The 19,361-nt window shown below is 46.7% G+C and overlaps 1 protein-coding gene across 4 annotated transcripts in view; it reads left to right on the top strand.

Moving 5' to 3' along the window:
* Positions 1-19,361, top strand: part of SPTBN1 (spectrin beta, non-erythrocytic 1) — a 198,932-nt gene that overhangs the window by 114,755 nt on the left and 64,816 nt on the right. For all 4 annotated transcript variants that reach the window (XM_060026609.1, XM_060026610.1, XM_060026611.1 and 1 more), the window contains one exon: positions 15,073-15,224. In XM_060026609.1, coding sequence (XP_059882592.1) covers positions 15,073-15,224 — 152 coding nt within the window. The remainder of the gene's footprint in view (positions 1-15,072; positions 15,225-19,361) is intronic.

The raw sequence follows: 19,361 nt of genomic DNA, 5'->3' as shown, positions 1-19,361 counted from the left end.
TCCTGCACTATTATTGTGTCGGTTTCCTCTTTTATTGCTGTTAGCATTTACCTTATGTTTCGAGGTGCTCCTGTGTAGGGTGCATATATATTTATAATCGTTATATCTTCTTCTTGGATTGATCCCTTGGTCATTATGCAGTGTCCTTCCTTGTCTCTTGTAACATTCTTTATTTTAGTGTTTATTTTATCTTATATAAGTATTGCTGTTCCAGCTTTCTTTTGATTTCCATTTGCATGGAATATCTTTTTCCATCCCCTCACTTTCAGTCTGTACGTGTCCCTAGGTCTGTCATGGGTCTCTTGTGGACAGCATTTATATGGGTCTTGTTCTTGTATCCATTCAGCGAGCCTGTGTCTTTTGGTTGGAGCATTTAATCCATTCACGTTTAAGGTTATTATCGATATGTATGTTCCTGTTACCATTTTCTTAATTGTTATGGGTTTGTTTTCATACATCCTTTTCTTCTCTTGTGTTTCCCACTTGGAGAAGTTCCTTTAGCATTTGTTGTAGAGCTGGTTTGGTGGTGCTGAATTCTCTTAGCATTTGCTTGTCTTTAAAGCTTTTGCTTTCTCCATTGAATCTGAATGAGATCCTTGCCAGGTAGAGTAATCTTGGTTTAGGTTCTTCCCTTTCATAACTTGAAATATATTGTGCTACTCCCTTCTGGCTTGTAGAGTTTCTGCTGAGAAATCAGCCGTTAACATTATGGGACTTCCCTTGTATGTTATTTGTTGTTTTTCCCTTGTTGCTTTTAATAAGTTTTCTTTGTCTTTAATTTTTGTCAGTTTGATTACTATGTGTCTTGGTGTGTTTCTCCTTGGGTTTATCCTGCATGGGACTCTCTGCGCTTCCTGGACTTGGGTGGCTATTTCTTTTCGCATGTTAGGGAAGTTTTTGGCTGTAATCACTTCATAATCTCTTCAAATATTTTCTCGGGTCCTTTCTCTCTGTCTTCTCCTTCTGGGACCCCTATAATGCGAATGTTGTTACGTTTAATGTTTTCCCAGAGGCCTCTTAGGCTGTCTTCATTTCTTTTCTCTTTATTCTGTTCCGTGGCAGTGAATTCCACCATTCTGTCTTCCAGGTCACTTATCTGTTCTTTTGCCTCCTTTATTCTGCTATTGATTCCTTCTAATGTATTTTTCATTTCAGTTATTGTATTGTTCATCTCTGTTTGTTTGTTCTTTAATTCTTTTAGTTGTTTGTTCTTTAATTCTTCTAGGTCTTTGTTAAACATTTCTTGAATCTTCTCGACCTTTGCCTGCATTCTTTTTCCGAGGTCCTGGATCATCTTCACCATCATTATTCTGAATTCCTTTTCTGGAAGGTTGCCTATCTCCACTTCATTTAGTTGTTTTTCTGGGGTTTTATCTGGTTCCTTCATCTGGTACATAGTCCTCTGCCTTTGCATTTTGTCTTTCTTTCTGTGAACGTGGTTTTTGTTATACAGGCTGCAGGATTGTCGTTCTTCTTGCTTCTGCTCTCTGGCCTCGGGTGGATGAGGCTGTCTGAGAGGCTTGTGCAAGTTTCCTGATGGGAGGGAATGGTGGTGGGTAGAGCTAGGTGTTGCTCTGGTGGGCAGTACTCAGTAAAACTTTAATCCGCTTGTCTGCTGATGGGTGGGGTTGCATTCCCTCCCTCTTGGTTGTTTGACCTGAGGCGACCCAGCACTGGAGGCTACAGGCTCTTTGGTGGGGCTGGTGGTGGACTCCGGGAGGTCTCACACCAAGGAGCACTTCCCAGAACTTCTGCTGCCAGTGTCCCCATCCCCACGGTGAGCCACAGCCAATTCCCGCCTCCACAGGAGACCCTCTAACAACAGCAGGTAGGTCTTGCCCAGTCTCCTATGGGGTCACTGCTCCTTTCCCCTGGGCTCTGATGCTCACACTGCCTTGTGTGTGCCCGCCAAGAGTGAGGTCTCTGCTTCCCCCCGTCCTGTTGAAGCCCTGCAATCAAATCCCGCTAGCCTTCCAAGTCCGATTCTCTGGGAATTCCTCCTCCCGTTGCCAGACCCCCCAGGCCTGGAAGCCTGACGTGGGGCTCAGAACCTTCACTGCAGTGGGTGGATTTCTGTGGTATAAGTGTTCTCCAGTTTGTGAGTCACCCACCCAGCAGTTAAGGGATTTGATTTTATTGTGATTGCGCCCCTCCTACCATCTCATTGTGGCTTCTTCTTTGTCTTTGGATGAGGGGTATCTTTTTTGGTGAGTTCCAGTGTCTTCCCCTCGAGGATTGTTCAGCAGTTAGTTGTGATTCTGGTGCTCTCGCAAGAGGGAATGAGTGCATGTCCCTCTACTCCTCCATCTTGAACCAATCTCCCTTCATATCCTGTACATCTTTATGTGCAAGTATTTCTAGAAAGTATCTAAGGTGTGATTGGTAGGTGGAGAAAATGCATTTTAATAATTTTGATATTGCCCACTTACCCTCCCACCAGCTACATACTAGTGTGTCCATTTCTCTGTGTCTTCAGACAAAATAGTTTTCCAAATACAAGGAACAGAGTTTATTTTCACCTACTTTCACCTAGTCCTGGAAGTGGAACTTCTGCTGTCAGATGCCCCAACAGAACCTCTCTGGGCCTCCAGCCCTTCCTGCTCAGTTCCAAGATTATCTTTATAGAGGCTGTTGAGGAGGAACTGCCAAGGACTTTATGAAGCAATAAAATGTCCCAAAGAACAAATCAGCTATAGCAGTAGGCTTCCCAGGCCACGTCCAGGTAATAGGAGTAATACTTACCCTGTGACAGGGCCATTTCCCTACAGACAGGCAAAACTACAGCAGCCAGGGACTTCCCTGGCAGCCCAGTGGTTAAGACTTTGCCTTCCAATGCCGGGGGGTATGGGTTTGGTCCCTGGTCGGGGAGCTGAGATCCCACATGCCTCAGGGCCAAAAAACCAAAACATAAAACAGAAGCAGTATTGTAACAAATTCAATAAAGAGCTTAAAAATGGTCCACATCAAAAAAAAAAAAAAATCTTTAAAAAAAAAAAACAAAACAAACCCTGCAGCAGCCAAGTTCCACACACCTGTTGAAAGCTCCCAGTTTTGTGGAGTGAGAGTTAATGCCTTGTTAGTGGGGATGGGGGCCTGCACGGGGGGGTTTGTGCTTTGGGACATTATAAAGGTTCTGTGGGAAGACACTTACGTTTAAATTAAGCGGCACTGTGCAGCAGGTTTAAGTTTCTAAATCAAACAGAACAGCAGAAAAACTGATCTCCCCATTTACGCCCCCTTTTTGCTTTTTCACTTGAAAAAATTAAATTAAGGTAGATGACCAGCTGTAAGCTAGGAAGATTCAGTGTGATACAGGGCACACCTTGTGCATTAGCTTCTGTAAAGGTATGCTTAAATCTTTGATGAGGGTTCCCATCAATGAGAAATAGGGACTGATTTAAAAACAAAAATAAAAAACTAGTATCAACCGTTAATTGTCCTGCCCTCCTTAGATTAGTGTGAGGGCTCCTTCGGGGCCACCCGCCTGTTGACTAGGTCATTACAGGGGTTGACTCTGAGGTCATTTCCTCCTCCAGTTTTTCTGTCCTCCTTTATTAAAACAAGGTACTGTACATTGTGTACTTACAGAATCTGCCCGCCAAAACTCTGTGCCGTTGGGCTTTGTAAGAAACCATTTATTCTATGTGTGGGGTTGAGGAAAGCCACAGAGGAAGTTAGCAGAATTGTTGCGTATTTGATGCTCTGAGTGATAACTTTCTCTTCATTTTGACACCTTAAAAATAACTAAACAGTAGTTGAGTATGGGTATCAATTATCTACTGCTGTGAATTTTCAAGGAATTGAAAATTGCTGGTGAACTTTTTAAAACTGAAATGCAGTTGATGTACAGTATTGTTAGTTTTGGGTGTACTACATAATAATTTGACATTTGGGTATATTATGAAATGATCACCGTAAGGTAAGAACTCTTAATGCTTTTAGGTGCTCTTTCCAATGCCTTCATACCATTTACTCAATAAATGGTTGCTCATTGGTTGATAGATGATCCAAGATGAAGAAAAGGACAGTAGACCTGTGTGGCTGAATGTCAAATACTAGTGTGTAGACCATTTGCTCTTCTGTATGGAATCAATTTCCAGTGAAGCAGTTGGCTGAGTTACATATATAATCGAGGATTGGGTCCGAATTTATCATTCAGTAATTACTTCTTGGATGAAGGATATGCATCGTGAGAAGTGAAATTTTGGTTTGGTGCATTGTGATATCATTTAGAAAGTAGTGCTAAGCTCTAACATTATTTAGTTCAGTCCAGAGGGCAGCTCATCTTTATAACATTGTGCATTTTGTATTTTCATCTTGGCACAACTGCTAGTTATTTCTGAAATCCAAGTGGAGTTTGGACACCTTTCTCCCAAACACACATGAAAGCTTGGGCTCATTTAATTTTGGAGTTTGGCACTGAAACTGAGAGACAGTCTTACCTAATTTATTCTGCCATTTCAACCCTCATAGTTTTTGTGGTGCATCATGGTTATTGGCAAGAAGGGTTTAGGTGACTAATTTGTAATGCTCTCTAGGGCAGAAGCCAGTTTTAAAATTCTTTTGTTTCATTTGTTTTTAAATATAATTTCTTTTCTCATTAAGTGGAACCTTGTCATCATTATATAGATCCAAGTGATAACTGGGCATCACCGTGGCTTTCTTTGTTCCAAAATGCCAATCCTTTGTAGATTAAATTTACACACATAGCCTTATTTGGAGGACTTCCATGATATCTTAGATTTTCTTACATAGGTGCTTCCATAATCCATTCATTCAGAAATGATTATTTTAGTAAACACTATCCATGAAAAGCAGACAGCTTTAGGGTGACTTTTTTTTAGATCTTTGACTGCTCCTTCCTTCTTGTTTGTGTGTCTTTCTAGTTTAAAAAAAGAGTCCCTTGGATCTGAGCTTTTTGGACTCAGTGAATTACAGTTAATTTGGACAGCCTCATTATACAGGAGAGTCATCAGGAACTGTCCTGAGTGGCTGCAGTTGGTGCAGTCATCTTGTTGGCCGCCTCAGCCTCTTTGAAAACATTGAGTAGTAAGTGTCCTCTTGTATCTTGAGTGTCTGACAGTAATGTGACTCTAGTGTATGAAAGAGAGTTCTGTTTTCCTCCCTGCACTGTTGACCTTAAGAATTCTGGAAAACTGGAAAAGATAGAAGAATCATAAACAAGGGCCAGGGCACACACTCTTTGATTTTTAGTATACTGGTTTAGACCAACTACATACAGTCCACAGAACAGAATGCTCCCTTTTTTGTTCATTGCACGAAAAAAGAGGCATAGGAAACTTCTCTCTCACCTCACCACCTGCACTTAATCCCAAGACTCCTATAATAAAAACCTACCTTTAAGCCCTTGAAAATGAAATACAGGATTTTGTCTTTACCAGTGAATTTGGTTGCCACATAATAGTCTGGTTTAGAATGTATTATTTACTGCTTTTTTAGTTGTTGCTTAGAAAAAGTAATACCACACAGACACACACCTTCATATGTTAACAAAGTACTTTCATAAAGTCTTACCTTTAGTGTGCCTATTATATTTGTTGCCCCTCAAAAAATTCTGTCCTAGTCTGTATTAATGTGAGCATTCTGCCATGTAAGTTTAATAATTAAGGATATGGTATCTGTTTAGGGCCAAGCCTTTTCCATCTTTTGAGGATATGACAAATTACCCTCAGTCTACCTTGACTTTAATAGTTTGCAGTTTTCCTTCCAGGGAGGACTGGGGAGGAGAGGTGGTGGCGAATAAAATGTCCTTCAGGGTAAGAATTGAGGACCTGAAGCTTGTGTACCTGGAGAGGCGGGTGGGGAATCTGGTCTCCGGCCTCCTGGCTCTCCCTCATCCTTTGAAAGGGAAGAGAAGGTGTGGCCTTGAGTTGCAGGAGCCTGTGGTGCTCATCATGCTTTGTCCCTCCTGACAGCTGGGGTGGCGCCGTTAATCCTGTTGTGTCGTGGTAACCAGATAAATACCCCTCAGCTGAGAGGGCCCTGAGCTGTCCCCCACACCACCCCCTGCCCCTACTGACCTGACATGTGGGCAACGTCCTAGTGAAATAACTTAAAAAAAAAAAGCGCATGTGGCTGTAGCACGTCACCCTGACCTCATGTCCTTGAAAATGGAAGCTAAGAAATAGGATGTGGGACCAATGACATTATGTTTTAAGCCAGGACTTGACAAACTTTTTCTGTAAAGGGCCAGATAGTAACTGTGTTAGGCTCTGCGGGCCACGTGGGGCTCTCTATCTTATCTCCTCATGCTCCGCTGATGCCCCTCCCCGACCCTCAAAAGAAGGAAGAACCCTCTAGCCCCCAGCCTGTACAGAAACAGACTGTAACGCCCGAGTTTGCTGATGCCTGTTTTAAATTTCAGTCATGAAGAAACTGGGCTGAGATGGATGGCTGTGATTTCTGTGCTGTGTGGGGAGGTGGCACCCTGTATTCCGCAGGCACTGTGGGATGGGATGTGCGTAGGAGCCTCGGGATCCTTCAGGGTTCGGCTCCCGGGTGGGCCTTTGCTGGCTGTACGCCCTCAGGAGAATCCCTAGAACCTTTCTGGGCCTTGTCTAGTTAGAACTGACGGCCTCCACCAGTGCGTAGGAGCAGAGGAGGACTGACATCATCCTTCGTCCTCCTGATTCTCCTTGGCTGCGTTTTCAGGCTGGTTCCTGCTGGCCTGTGCCACAGCGGTGGAGAGTAGCAGGGCAGCGGGCTCATGGCATGGTTTCCTGTCTGTGAAGGCATTTTGAAGCATGCCACCCATTTTCAGGCAAATGGAGCGGGCGGTTTCTGAATATTTCTTTCTGAGGTCCTGACTCCGTGTTTCAAGGCACTTAGTCTCCCCTCCTGGTCTTGGCATTGTGCGCTACTTCCTTCAGCCTCGTTCTCATCGCAGAGGGCTCAGTGCTGTTGCTCTGCCGTGTGCTTTGGGAGCTGGCCCCCGTCGTTACCTACACCCCCTCCACGGCCTCGGCGTTGGTGGTTTGTGACCTTGAGGAGATAACCGTGGCAGGGGCGGCGGGGGCCCTGGAATGTGGCTTGCTTTCTCAGTTCATCACTGCAGGCTCTCCTCCAGAGCTTCCCCATGCAGTGCCTTGGTTTCCACACTGGCAAAGCAGGGGCTGTGCTGCTCAGAAGAAAGACCCTCTGGAAGCTGTGAGCCGGGCCTGCTCAGCTGACGTAAGCCGTGGGTGCCGGGTTACAGGGAGTTCATGGTTGTTTTATAGTCTGCACATCAGAGTGTTAAGTACTAGCAGAGAATTGCATACTTGCTGCACATGCATTTAGAACAGATGTTTACATGTGTTTTGTCCATGAAGCTGGCTAAACTGTTAGGAAAAGTATTTCAACTCAAGTTCTATTTATATACAAATCAGCAAACATAAATTAAAGGCCCCCAGACTAATCCATCACAGGGCCTTCAGTCAAAAGATTAGTTTCCTTCCTTTTGCTGCCTCAGGATAACAGTTTGATTCTCTATTATCAGTACAGCCAGTTGCCTGTTTCCGGTTTCCTGTTCTGTGTGTTTTGCATGTTGCTCTTGGGAAATGATGTATTTATTTTTTCAAGCCAAGGCACATATGGGGACTCCACCCTACTGTATTCTTTTGTTTTGAATTAGAATTCTTTTTTTTTTTAACAACTCAAGAATTGAGCTTTAATGGATAAATTGTTAAAATTAGAATAAATTAAGTCTTGTGACTATTGGCTTGTTTGGGTCATGTTAAAATAATGTTATAATTACACCCTTATATGTTTTGCAGCTTCACTCTTACTGTATGGGCCTGTGGTGGCAATTGCCCCCAAAACAAAATAAAAACAAACTAAATTTTGTGAAACTTTTCAGGTTAGCTTTGGACCCCGTTGAATCTGAAAGACAGTACCACAAAATTGCATTTTTATCATTTATCAGACCCTGAAGAGCAATTACAGTTCAGGTGTTAAAAGTTTTTAGTGACATGCAGTGATAACGTTTAACTGCTTAGGGCCTGTCTCTGTGATTTGGAAAATGTCTTTCTTCGTTAGCAATGGGGGCCACCATCAGCAGCAAGACTTACTGAGAGCCTGTTTGTTGGTCACTGGAGGTTTGTTTATTCATTCAACAAACGTGTGTTGTGTTGTGCACCCGCCCCCCGCCCCACAGTCCCCAGGCACATGCTGAGGCCCTAAATGGATATAGAATTGGAGGCGGTTACAGGCTAGCTGAGGAGATAGGACACAGGATACATAATAAAAAGATTAGAGGGACAGAGACCTCATTCCACCAAGTGAAATCCTCTTGGAAGAACAACTCTTGGCCTGGGTCTTAAAAGAAGGGCGAAAGAAGAGCAAGTACAGTACGTTCCAGGTTAGGAGAATGGTGTAAGCAAAGGTGTGAAGAAGGAATGTGCAAGGTGAGAGTTGAGAACATGATGAATAAGAAGATCTGTTGGGTTGGATTGGAACACAGAGGTGGGTGGGTGTCAGAGAAGATCCCAGACGAAGCAGGTGCCCTGGAGGAGGCTGCTGAGGAACCTTGAACACCAGGCTCAGATTTGGACCCTCTTGTAGATGGCTGGGGTCCTTTGAAGGTATTGGTTCAGTGGTATAACTTTGAAAAACCACTGTTTGGGGGAAGACGACTATGGCAGTGATGTTTAAGCAGAATAAGAATGGGAAAGGCACAAGACCGGGGATTTTAGTCACTGTTGGATGACGGGACCTGAAACCATCCTAATTGTAGTGAGTTTTTTCTTCCAAACACCCAAAAATACATTGTTGAAATCATTCTCTTGGCACCTAATCCTGTACTGCTTTGTAATATCTTTTGTTATTTATTTAACTTTCCATGTAGAAAGTTTCCCAGCTAGACTTCTAGTTCATTGAGTGCAGGAGAGCTTGTCTTACACAGAGAGTTCTGCATGCAGCATATGCACTCTGTAAAATGTTGGAATATTGTTGATTTAAATCGCCACTTGTGGGGATGTGTTCATGGGACACTTGCTTTGTCATCTCCTTTTGATGTCTTTTCCGCTTCCATCCTTGTACCTCCTTTCCTTCTATGAACCCAACTCTGTACCTGATTTAGCTATGTGTTTATGTGGAGAAAAAAGTAAGGGATTGCCAGCCCTTACTTAAGATAGGCCATTTACCTTAGCACAATTGAGGAAGATCCTGATAGAAAACATTATTGGGTTTTGTCAGCAGGTTCAGACTGTTTGAAAAGTAGAAGAGAGATTTGCTCTCTTCCGCCAGGTATAAATTCCGTCTTTGAGGGAATAATAAATGGGGTCATTGGTCAGTTCCCGTTTCTGTATTTCCCTTATTTTCCATCCAGAGATGGTTACATGCCTTCAGGCCTTTCTTCATCCCTGGCCCCCGTCCCTTTCCATAGCTGGAGCTGTGGCATATGGTGAATGTGGTTATGTTTAGCATTCTGTACAGAGGGTGTTGCAGAAAGATACTGTACAATCATTTCCATAACACAATGCCCTTCTGTTCATCAGTGCTATTTCTATATCCTGTAGCTTAACTCATGCTAACACAATGTTCATTTTTCCAGTTACAGCCAATTCTCCAGAGTAAGGAAGTTTTGAGGTGTTCCAGCCTTTCAATATTGATCATAGTCATTCCCTAAAAAGAAAGGAAGTTGATTATGTGCTTCTAGAAGGGGAGGATGGAGAGGATATTCACAGCCCTTTGGTTGATACTGAGCAAGTACGGTTCTCTGTTCTGAATATCTCCTCCTCTTTCTGTAAGACGTCTTCTGAAAATTTCAAGTTATGTGTCACAAACAAAAGGCAGTGAGTCTAGATACTCAGAGGAAAGGATCCTAATCCTGCTTAACCTAAACAGTGGAAGAGACAGAACAACACCCAAAGACATCCAGCCAGCACTCCCAGTGTCACTGCTGGCTGGTGACACTGAGCAGCCCACCGCCTCACTAAGCCTTGGGCTCTGCTGGAGGTCACACTGGTGTCCCACCTCCCTGATGAGGTTGGTGTGCAGATCTAGTGAGCTTTGAGATAAAATTCTGTTTTCGGGAAAGAGCACCATAATCGAAAACCATTTATAATTCAGTCCTTCCAAGGAGAAGCCAACGCAGATGTTGTCACCCATTCAAGGTTGGGTTTCTTGTTTGCTTCCCAGTGGTCCTCGTTGACCAGGTGGTTGGCTAGTTCATGTCTCAGGCTGTGGAGCTAAGAAGACTTCATTGGCTGGGTCTTCACACTTGGAACCGCGCTGGTTCCTAGGTTCTTGGGGTTCCACGGACATTCTGGTAGAAATTGTGGTTCTGGCAAACTTATTTTTGAGAGCTGCTTTAAGAGCCCTTCCTGACTACCACCCCTGCACTGACACACAGACTGCCTCCCCAGGCTCCCTCCCGCAGAGGGCTGCTGGGTTCTTTTTGCCCTTTCCTCACGTGGTTCCCCACTTTTGTTGCCTCCGGACGGCTGCTGCTACGGCTGCTGCAAGTCCTGGCTTGTATCGGTGAGGTGTGCAGTAGGTAGGCTTGTATCGGTAGGCCCCCAAGAGGTGGCTGTGTCTTCAGGTGCCATCTTGGATTCCACGCTGCCCACCACATTGTGACAGTCGTGCAAAGAGGGGTCGGTGAGGAGTGTTCACGCCTGAAGGCCTTTACGTGGAGGAGCGAGGAGACCTATTCTCTGTAGCTTCAAAGGTGGAGCAAGCTTCCTCGGCAGGCCCCAGAGCCAGATCTCGTCTCGATGGAGACAGCATCCCAACAATTGGAGCTACCCAGTGATGGAGTGGACCCTTTCACAAAATAAAGACTTGGGTTAGGGTGGTGAGATTAGGGGTGATTCTATATGTTGTCATTGAAACTTTTTTTTTTTTTTTTAATGTTGTGGTAGAGACATTATTGCATAGTGACTGAGAACCTGGGCTTTGGAGCCAGCCTGCCCTGGAGAGTTAACAGATCCTAACTAATGGAGCAGTTAGGAGTGTAAAGCACACAGATCAGTACCAGGGACGTAGCAAGTACGCTGTGTGTGCTATTATTATTTTAATAAGGAAGAACAAGTCGTTTTCTTTCCATACAACTATTAACCTCCTGCTGTGTACACACACAGTTCCCCCCCCTCCTTTTTTGGAATTTTAAAATAGCTGGTCCAGGTACAGTAGAAGGGAGGTTTTGCTTTTGAAAGAAAGTTGATTCCGATGACTTGTAAAGCCTTGTTCCACCCCGAGATGATATGATTCCATGATCCCTCGTAAGTGTCTTGAACAGTTTGAGTTGTTGAAAGGGCTGCTTTGCTGGGCAAAGGGAGAGGGAACCAAGGTATGAGAGTTACAACACGCCGGGCGCTTCGATGTCCTCGCATTGAATGCCAGAGCAAGCTTTAGGTGAGTCCCTCCACATAAGTACAGCTGAAGGGTGCGCACAGGGAGCAGCGGTGGGGTCCCTGTTCCTTGGAGGCACCGCTGCTGAGTTTGGGGCAGAGACGGGTGGGAACCTGCCACAGCATCAGACTCATCCAGGTGAATTCTCGGGAGGAGATGCGGGCGTGCTTTGGCTTGATTAACAGCACTACAAGGCCCCGAAAGGGAAAAGGAGGACAGAAATGGAACGGGGGACAGAAACGCCCGTGTCACACGGAGCCCACCCCTGCGGTTGTCCTTCCGCCTTGCAAGGAAGGAGCCAGCTCTTTGTGGAATCGAGTGGGCCTGAGGGCAGGGAGTTTCTGCTGCCGTCAGCCCACTAGCACACCATCCGGATCAAAAAGCCTTTGATGCAGGCATAGGGAGGAATGAATGTACAGTACCCCAACGCGGGTGTCCTGATGTCAACTCCAGGATGTCAGCCCAGAACGTCTCAACCAGGGTTTCCCAGCCCAGCGCAGGCACTGCTGACGTTTGGGGCTGGCTAACCCTTTGTTGGAGGGGCCGCCCTTTGCGCTGTCGGGTGTTTGGCAGCATCCCTGGCTCCTATCCACTATGTGCCAGTGGCACCTGCCCCCCACTTGTGACAGTCAATCAAAAATGTCTCCAGACATTGCCCAGTGTCCCCTGGGGAGCAGAATTGCCCCCAGTTGGGAACCACTGGTCTAAATAACCGGATCACGTGGAGCCTGTAAGGGCTCCCAGAGCTGCTCATACTTGTAGAACTAGAAGTGGGCGCTCTTCCCTCAGCTGCTCCCACCACCTCCTCACATAGCTCGGGCACAGTGACAGCAGCTTGAAGTTGGGAACACGCCTCTGGACTGTCTTCCATTGTCTGCGTCAAGGGCCTCCAGCTCCTCGGGCAGGCGTCTGGCCTGGCCTCCCTGGGTTGGGAGTGCAGGGGTGATGTCACTGCGCCTTCCCAGGAAGGGTGGAACAAAGGACAGAGTCCCCAAGGACAGGCAGCCTCATCCTCAGCTGGCCCGCTGGGTAGGTTTTTTCCCTCCCTTTCCCTCCTTCCGGTTTCAGAAGTGTTTGTTGTCCACCAAGTGCTCCATTGTAAGAGGACACGTTGAGTTGGCTGGGCTTTGTGTCTCTCGACTGAGCCCATTTCCTGCCCCTTGTGTGTCGTAAGGGTGTTGATTCTGGTCCAGTCCCTGGATGGAATCTTCCATGCCTTTTCCAGTAAGCCCGAGGAACTTGAGCCCTCCGTGATTTTTCTAGCATGCTCACGCTACCTGGAGCCTGCTCCTGAGGCCGGGGGCAGAGTAGAGAGCTGGGGAGCAGGAGAGCAAGCTCTCATTCCTTGTTTAAGTTTAGTTTTGAACTTCTCTTCCTTCTCTTCTTTCCTCCCTTCTTCCAGGAGGTTCTGAGGACCCCAGCAGCCTTGGGGAGCCGTCCCCTCACAGATCCTCAGCGTGTCCTATTTCCACTCAGTTCCCTCTGCTCCGCCCGTAACCTCTTTGTTTGCTTGCGTCTTCATGGGGAGGAGGGTTGGAGTTAGCCTCCAGCTCTTCAGGACAGGGTGCTGTGGGAGCGCACTGTCTTTAGGAGGAGATCCTCGAATCTCCTCGTAAAGGAACCTGTTAATTCAGAACCTGAAAGAAGCCGGGGGTGTTTCTGTAATGTGAGATTCACCCGAAGCAGTGACAGTTGGCTGGGGACACATTTGGTACTTGTTTAAATAACTTAATCCAAGCAGGTTTTCATTTGGACCTTGTTCCCGTGATAGGCTGGGTGTGGTAGTGATTTGGAGCCCCAGACCCTTTAATAACAACCTAGGATACCCATCAAGGGCTTTATTAGAGACATTTCCAACTGGGTAGCACACAAAAGATATTATAATTTAGAAAAAAATTAGTTGACCCTAAATGCACCTGAACCTCGAGTTACTCGCCATCTGTGACTTGTCCCTAGGAGAAGCTTCATGTGTCTCTGTGTACTCTGCTCTGGACCTGCTCTTTCAAAACAGCCAACCTTCGGCCAAAAAATACAGCTTCTGTGTCGCTGTCATAAAGTTACCGTCCATCATGATGATTGTGTGATGAATAATGCATGGGATCTTTTCTCTGCGACCGATCACGATGTTATTGGTGCAGGTCGTTTTTCAGTCTGCACTGTGCCCCTCACTGCCTTTTTCCTTGTTCCCCCTATTCTGCCCTTTCTGATCCCTTGCTTTCAGTTGGCCTTTGTTGCAAGGCAAGGCCCTCTTTCCCTCCGGCGGGCTGTTCCCTCAGGGGAAAGCTGGGCCAGGAGGAGCTGCTGGCTTCGAAGGTGGGCGGCTGTCTTGGCAGGTGGCCCGGTGGCCTCACCTGCCAGGTTGGCAGCGGTAAAGGCTCATCTCTTGTTGAGCTCACCTCTGCCTCATTCCCTCTCTGTGGTGGGTGGAGGCCTCAGCAGAGCCTTCCAGGCAGATATTCCCAGGATACCCTGGCCAGCCTGGGAACCCAGTACACCCAGGCCACCAAGTTCGTGCCCCATCAGCAAGGGTGGCTTTTTAGTTGTCACTCAGTGGCTGAAATACACAAAAAGTTGTTGGAGTCTGCTCCCTTTTTTGTAGATTGGCTCATAAACATCTTGGTGGGTTTGGGCCTAACGCTGAAAGGAGGAAGTCTTGGGTCCTTTTTAGGACAGATTTATGCTGATGGAACTGGAAGTGGGGTGAGTATGTGACCAAAGGGTAGCTCAGTAGAGGACAGTCAGGGAGTGTGAGTCGGTGGGTCCAGGGCACATTCGGTGGATCCCTGTCGAAGACCTTCAACAGCCTGCATTTAGAACATTCTGCAGAGGCAAGAAGATGGGAAGCCTATTTGTATGAAATGTGAAGGGCCGGTTCTAGGCACATGTGTCTAGGGTTTTGTGCTTTGAATTGGACAGAACTTGATCCCTGAGGCTTGGAAAACTTAATACTGTTTCCTGGATGATTTAGACGTGCAACTACCCCACTTTGGACCATAAACCAGCAGTTGCCTTTTCAAGGAACGGTTGAAGTTTGGAGATGATAGTCGTCCACTCACTTTACGGAAGGGGATACTGAGCCCAGCGTCTCAGCACGTTTTTGACGAAACCTCAACCTCGGGCCCAGGCCCTGCTCTCCCGGTGCCTGGCCAGGCCTCCTTGTACTCTGCTATGCTGCCCACCATTTTCTCTGCTGTTCACTGAACATCCCACTCAGCAGATCAAGGTCATGAGTGAATTTATCTCATCAGGTGTTGCCTGATCCTTTGTACCTGAGGGAAGCAATTTCTGGCTGTCTCCTGAGCTCTTCTGCCCCAGGTCCTTCTGTGTACTGTGTGCGTCCCCCACACTGGGGAGGAATAATAGCTGACACCCACGTTAGAAACTTTACCAGTCAAGTATTATACTATCGGGCAGGGCTGCAAAGGACCCCACCGTGACCTTCTCCGTCGTGTTGCCTCTTCAGCAGAGGTGGGAGGAAATGAGATGAGTGTGAGCAAAGGATGCTCTGCTGGTGGTTGTGCTTCAGGGGCTCCAGCGTTCAGGGGTTGTATGGTTCCTCTGTTCGCGAGTTGTTGACCGTGCTTTAGAGGAGCTAAGGTTCATTACAGTTGACTTTTGCTCTTCTTCCTTTGGCCAGGGTCTCATGCCCCCGCTGGCACACGCCCACCACTGCCCAGGCTGTGGTTGGTGGTAAAGCGAGCTCTCCTCTGCTTGCAGATGAACGTGAAGCCGTGCAGAAGAAGACCTTCACCAAGTGGGTCAACTCCCACCTCGCCCGGGTGTCCTGCCGGATCACAGACCTGTACACTGACCTCCGGGATGGACGGATGCTCATCAAGCTGCTGGAGGTCCTCTCCGGAGAGAGACTGGTAAGAGGGGATGTGAAGTGTGGGGCGCTGTGGGCGGGAAAATGTTTTTTTGAAAAGTCACGTGTGGACCTGTCTCCTGTTGATTTCTGTGGTTAATGGTTGATATTTTTGAGGAGGAGACTCTTGATAAGTGAGATGAGTACACTGGGGGAAGCTCCAGGGTGACATTCTGAGTCTGGGTGGTTTTCCTGAGCTGTAATGAAGAGGCTTCATTCTGGTTATTTGCAAGGTCACTGCCTTTGGTCGGAAAGATCTTGGCTGAACAGGGCACGGTGCTGGGAATTTAAGGGCTGGCCTTGGGTGCTGGCTCCAGGGTGTACCTGTATCCCTTGAGATCACGGAGTAATTTTAAATTTGTGTCTTACTGATCCTCTGGAAAATCTGAGCTGCTGTTTTAAGGTGGCAGGAACTGACTTCAGTGGTCCCTGGTGTATTTTTGGTTTCTTCCGTGCACACTTTTTGTTTTGAGGGTGGAGGGAGGGGCTGGTGCTGTGTCTCCTTGGAGACTTGGAGCTTTGATGAATTCCTCCAAGCCTTTTTGGGCAGGGGAGTTGTCAGCCTCCACTGAAACCGTTCTCCCCATTCTGTTTCCCAGAGCTGCCGTGGCTGTCTCTGATGTGGCTTTTGTCTGTGGACCTTAAACTGAGGAATCTTAAACCAGTCATTGTAACTGACCCAACAGGTTTTGTCTCGCCTTGGTGTGGAAATGGGTGCTGTCATCTGCCGGAGCACAGGCAGTTCCATAGGTGCTGGTGGGGGCCCAGCCAAAGGCAGGCTGACGCCCAGGGATCGAGCCCACATCTGCAGTGACATCACCGGGAAAACATGATGCTGGTGGTTGGCAGGGCTGCCAGAAAGCCTTACTTTTAACTCGAGCTCCACCCTGTAACTTGACAACCGCGGTGGGTCTGCATGCAGACCAACCCACACACCTCCGACCACAGGCAAGGGGCTGCAGTTGTACCCTGTCCTGTCATTAGCCCACAGACAGAATGGCCCCTTTGAACCCGGGTAAGAACAGTCAGGTTTCCCTTTCCCTGCCCCTCCGTTCAAGAACAGCCTCCTCTAAGAGACAGTGAAGCCCCGTCTCATCCTCAGTGCCTTTTGTCCACATGCTCTTTGTTCCCTGAGCGTGCACGTTTTGTTGCCTCGTCTTCTTGAGAGGCTGTGGGTCAAGCTAGACACACTGGATAAACAAAGGAGGCTTCTGCCTCCACGACTGTGATGCCTCCCTGAAGGCGGTTTGTAAGGTGGAAGTGGGAGCAGTGGGTCCACATGGGGAGGGCCGGTCATTTTGGTTTGTTTTTTGACGTGAGTCTAGGCCAGAATTATTGTGATATTCATCTTTAAATACAATTTTGGTAACCAGACTTTCTCAACCGCCCCACATTTTTTTCCCTTTTAATGTTTAACCTAGTATGATTGTCTATTGGTTTTTTTTTTGAATGATGTTTTGAAAGTAGCTAAAAAAAAAAAAAATCATTAAAGGTCACCTGAAACTAGAAATTAGTTTGAACATTAATTTTTGTCCCAACAGGGTCCCGTCTTCAGGGCTGTGGGGAGTAAATTGTTCACCCTGGAAGGTCCCTAATTCTTTCATACCAAGGAGATTGTGTCCTTGATAATGTCCACATAATAAACGGGATCAGACCCTTTGCCCTTTATTCTGGAAAGGGCAGCAAAAGCATTAGGGAGAAAAAAAGCAACCAGCAAAGCATAATTCTTGGTTGTTTGCAGATACCTCCCACTCCTCTGTTTATTTGCTGCCAGTGGTCTGTATATTTATATATATATATATATATATATATATATATATATATATTTTTTTTTTTTTTTTTTTTTTTTTTTGCAGTGACCCAGAGGCCTGGGAGAGTAGAGATGGAGAAACATGAGAGGGCTGCCATCTCCATCCTCTCAGGCAGTCAGTGGCAGAAGCTGTGTTTAGCCATGACTTACCACTTTGTAAAACCCCAAGAGCCTTGACTTCTTTTATTATCCTTTCCTCACAGCCAACTTGTGACTATACTTTGGGCAGTCTGATTAATCTTTCTTACTCCAAAAGTAAGGATACCATAGATAGAGTGAGCTACAGCTCATGTTCATTTGTCCTGGAGATTTTCGGCCTCTTTGGCCCCGTGGTTTATTTGGTTCATGGAACCTTCTGGAAGGGACACAGACCACACTCTGCTGTTGGCTGCAGAGGCTGCCAGGGACTCAACGTTAAGAGACCCTCCCTGCAGGAGAGGACATCCATCCATGAGGGCTTGCCCCAAAGGATTCTTGCATCTTCAGATTCTAAAACAAATGAGGTTGCTAGAGCTTCCAGGCCTGGGTAAATTAATGTCCACAGCTAAATGGTTGTGTCATCAGATAACGTTCAGTCAGCGCTGGGCTTTCTGCACCAGTGATCCAAAGCCCTGGGTCACATAAACACTTGCACTCCATCTGGAGCCATGTCTCCATCGGCATTTCAGCGCCAGCATTTACCACCAGCTTGACAGTAGGTAGTAGATAAATGTTTGAGGGACTGCAGTATCTAAATTTATTTTATTAATAGATTCTTGGAGGCAGCTCATCCCTCTTTACAGAGGGGGAAATTTGTCTTATTTTTACTGAGTGAAGTTCAAAGAAATACATTAGCTTAATGATCCAGAGCATTCCACCCTAACCCCGCCCTGCATTTCGGCTTAATAAAATTTGAGTTAGATTTGAGCAGGTTTTGGGTAGGCATTTTGGGTTATCAAGGCACTTGATTCCAATGTACTGGGGAACATGAGAGAGCAGGAATCCTCACGTCTGGTCCTGACTTGGGCGGGATCTGTGTCCGGAAGTTGTCGCTCTCTTTGCCGCAAGGTATGTCAGATCCTGGAGCAGTGAGGAAACTCTGGCTGAGCCCGGAAGCTGCTGCTAATCGGGATTGGGTTGATGACAGAGAAAACCTTTCCTTTCCAATGTGTTACTCTGAAATTACCATGTACTATAAGTTCATAAATGTCTTGCTTTAAAGTTCCATAAAGAATATAGACCGGGGCTTCCCTGGTGGCGCAGTGGTTGAGAGTCCGCCTGCCGATGCGGGGGACACGGGTTCGTGCCCCGGTCCAGGAAGATCCCACATGCCGCGGAGCGGCTGGGCCCGTGAGCCATGGCCGCTGAGCCTGCGCGTCCGAGCCTGTGCTCCACAACGGGAGAGGCCACAACAGTGAGAGGCCCGCGTACCGCAAAAAAAAAAAAAAAGAAGAAGAAAAAAGAATATAGACTACCCTTTACAGCATCAACTGACCAGGTAAAAGCGGTCACTGTGCTGGTCCCTTTGTCCTAGGCCCCAGGGCCAGATGAGAAACGGGACTTGAGGGGTAAAGTCCTGCACAACCCACTGACATTTGGAGGGAGTGGGGCCTCTGGACTTCGGGGGTGAAGTGGAGCCCACGGCTCCTCATCCAGGTTCGAAGTTGGCCAGTGCCTGCCCCCTTCCCTCTGTGGGTCTCAGCATGAAGGATGGGTCTGAATAAGACAGTTTCCTGCCTTGCTCCTGCCAGACCGAGCCCTCGCCTCTGACCGAGAGGACAAGGTTTTCTGAACACTTCTACCCTCCCCCCAGCCCCTGCCATTTCCAATAGCAGGTATCACTAATTTGGGGTTGCTTGATGTTTTCCTGATATTCTGTCTTCTTATTCTGTTAATCAATCTCAAAGAAGACAGTGCAACAAAAAGAGGATTTTTTTTTTTTTTTTTTTTTTTTTTTTTTACCACCGTTAATTCCAAAACAGGCTGAGCTAGGTGGAGACGATAGATTTACCATGAGATTTGCTAAGCCTTAAGTAAATCCTATGTTGAACTACCCTGAGTGCGTTTTACCTAGAGCCTTTGTTAGGAGAACATGCTGGCATGTATTGTTGTAGAAACGGGGTTTTATGAACTGGCCACAGAACCTTCCTGTTGTTTGTAATGTCTCTTGTGTGGGAGAATTTGCTTTTGTTCTAAACAACCAGACACAGAAGAATGCCCCTGTTAAATTCAGGTCTAGTTGCACAAATACTAAAAGTAAATTAATAGTAACAGGTAATAGTAATACCATGTGATAAAGTACTGAATGAATGGCTCCAAAGCCCTAGAGTTCAGAAGGGGAAACGGGCCTTC

This window comes from Delphinus delphis, chromosome 12, assembly GCF_949987515.2.
Source record: "Delphinus delphis chromosome 12, mDelDel1.2, whole genome shotgun sequence".
In the NCBI taxonomy this organism is placed as follows: Eukaryota; Metazoa; Chordata; class Mammalia; order Artiodactyla; family Delphinidae; genus Delphinus; species Delphinus delphis.
Note: the sequence above shows the minus strand (reverse complement) of the source record. Positions and strands in the feature narration are given on the sequence as shown.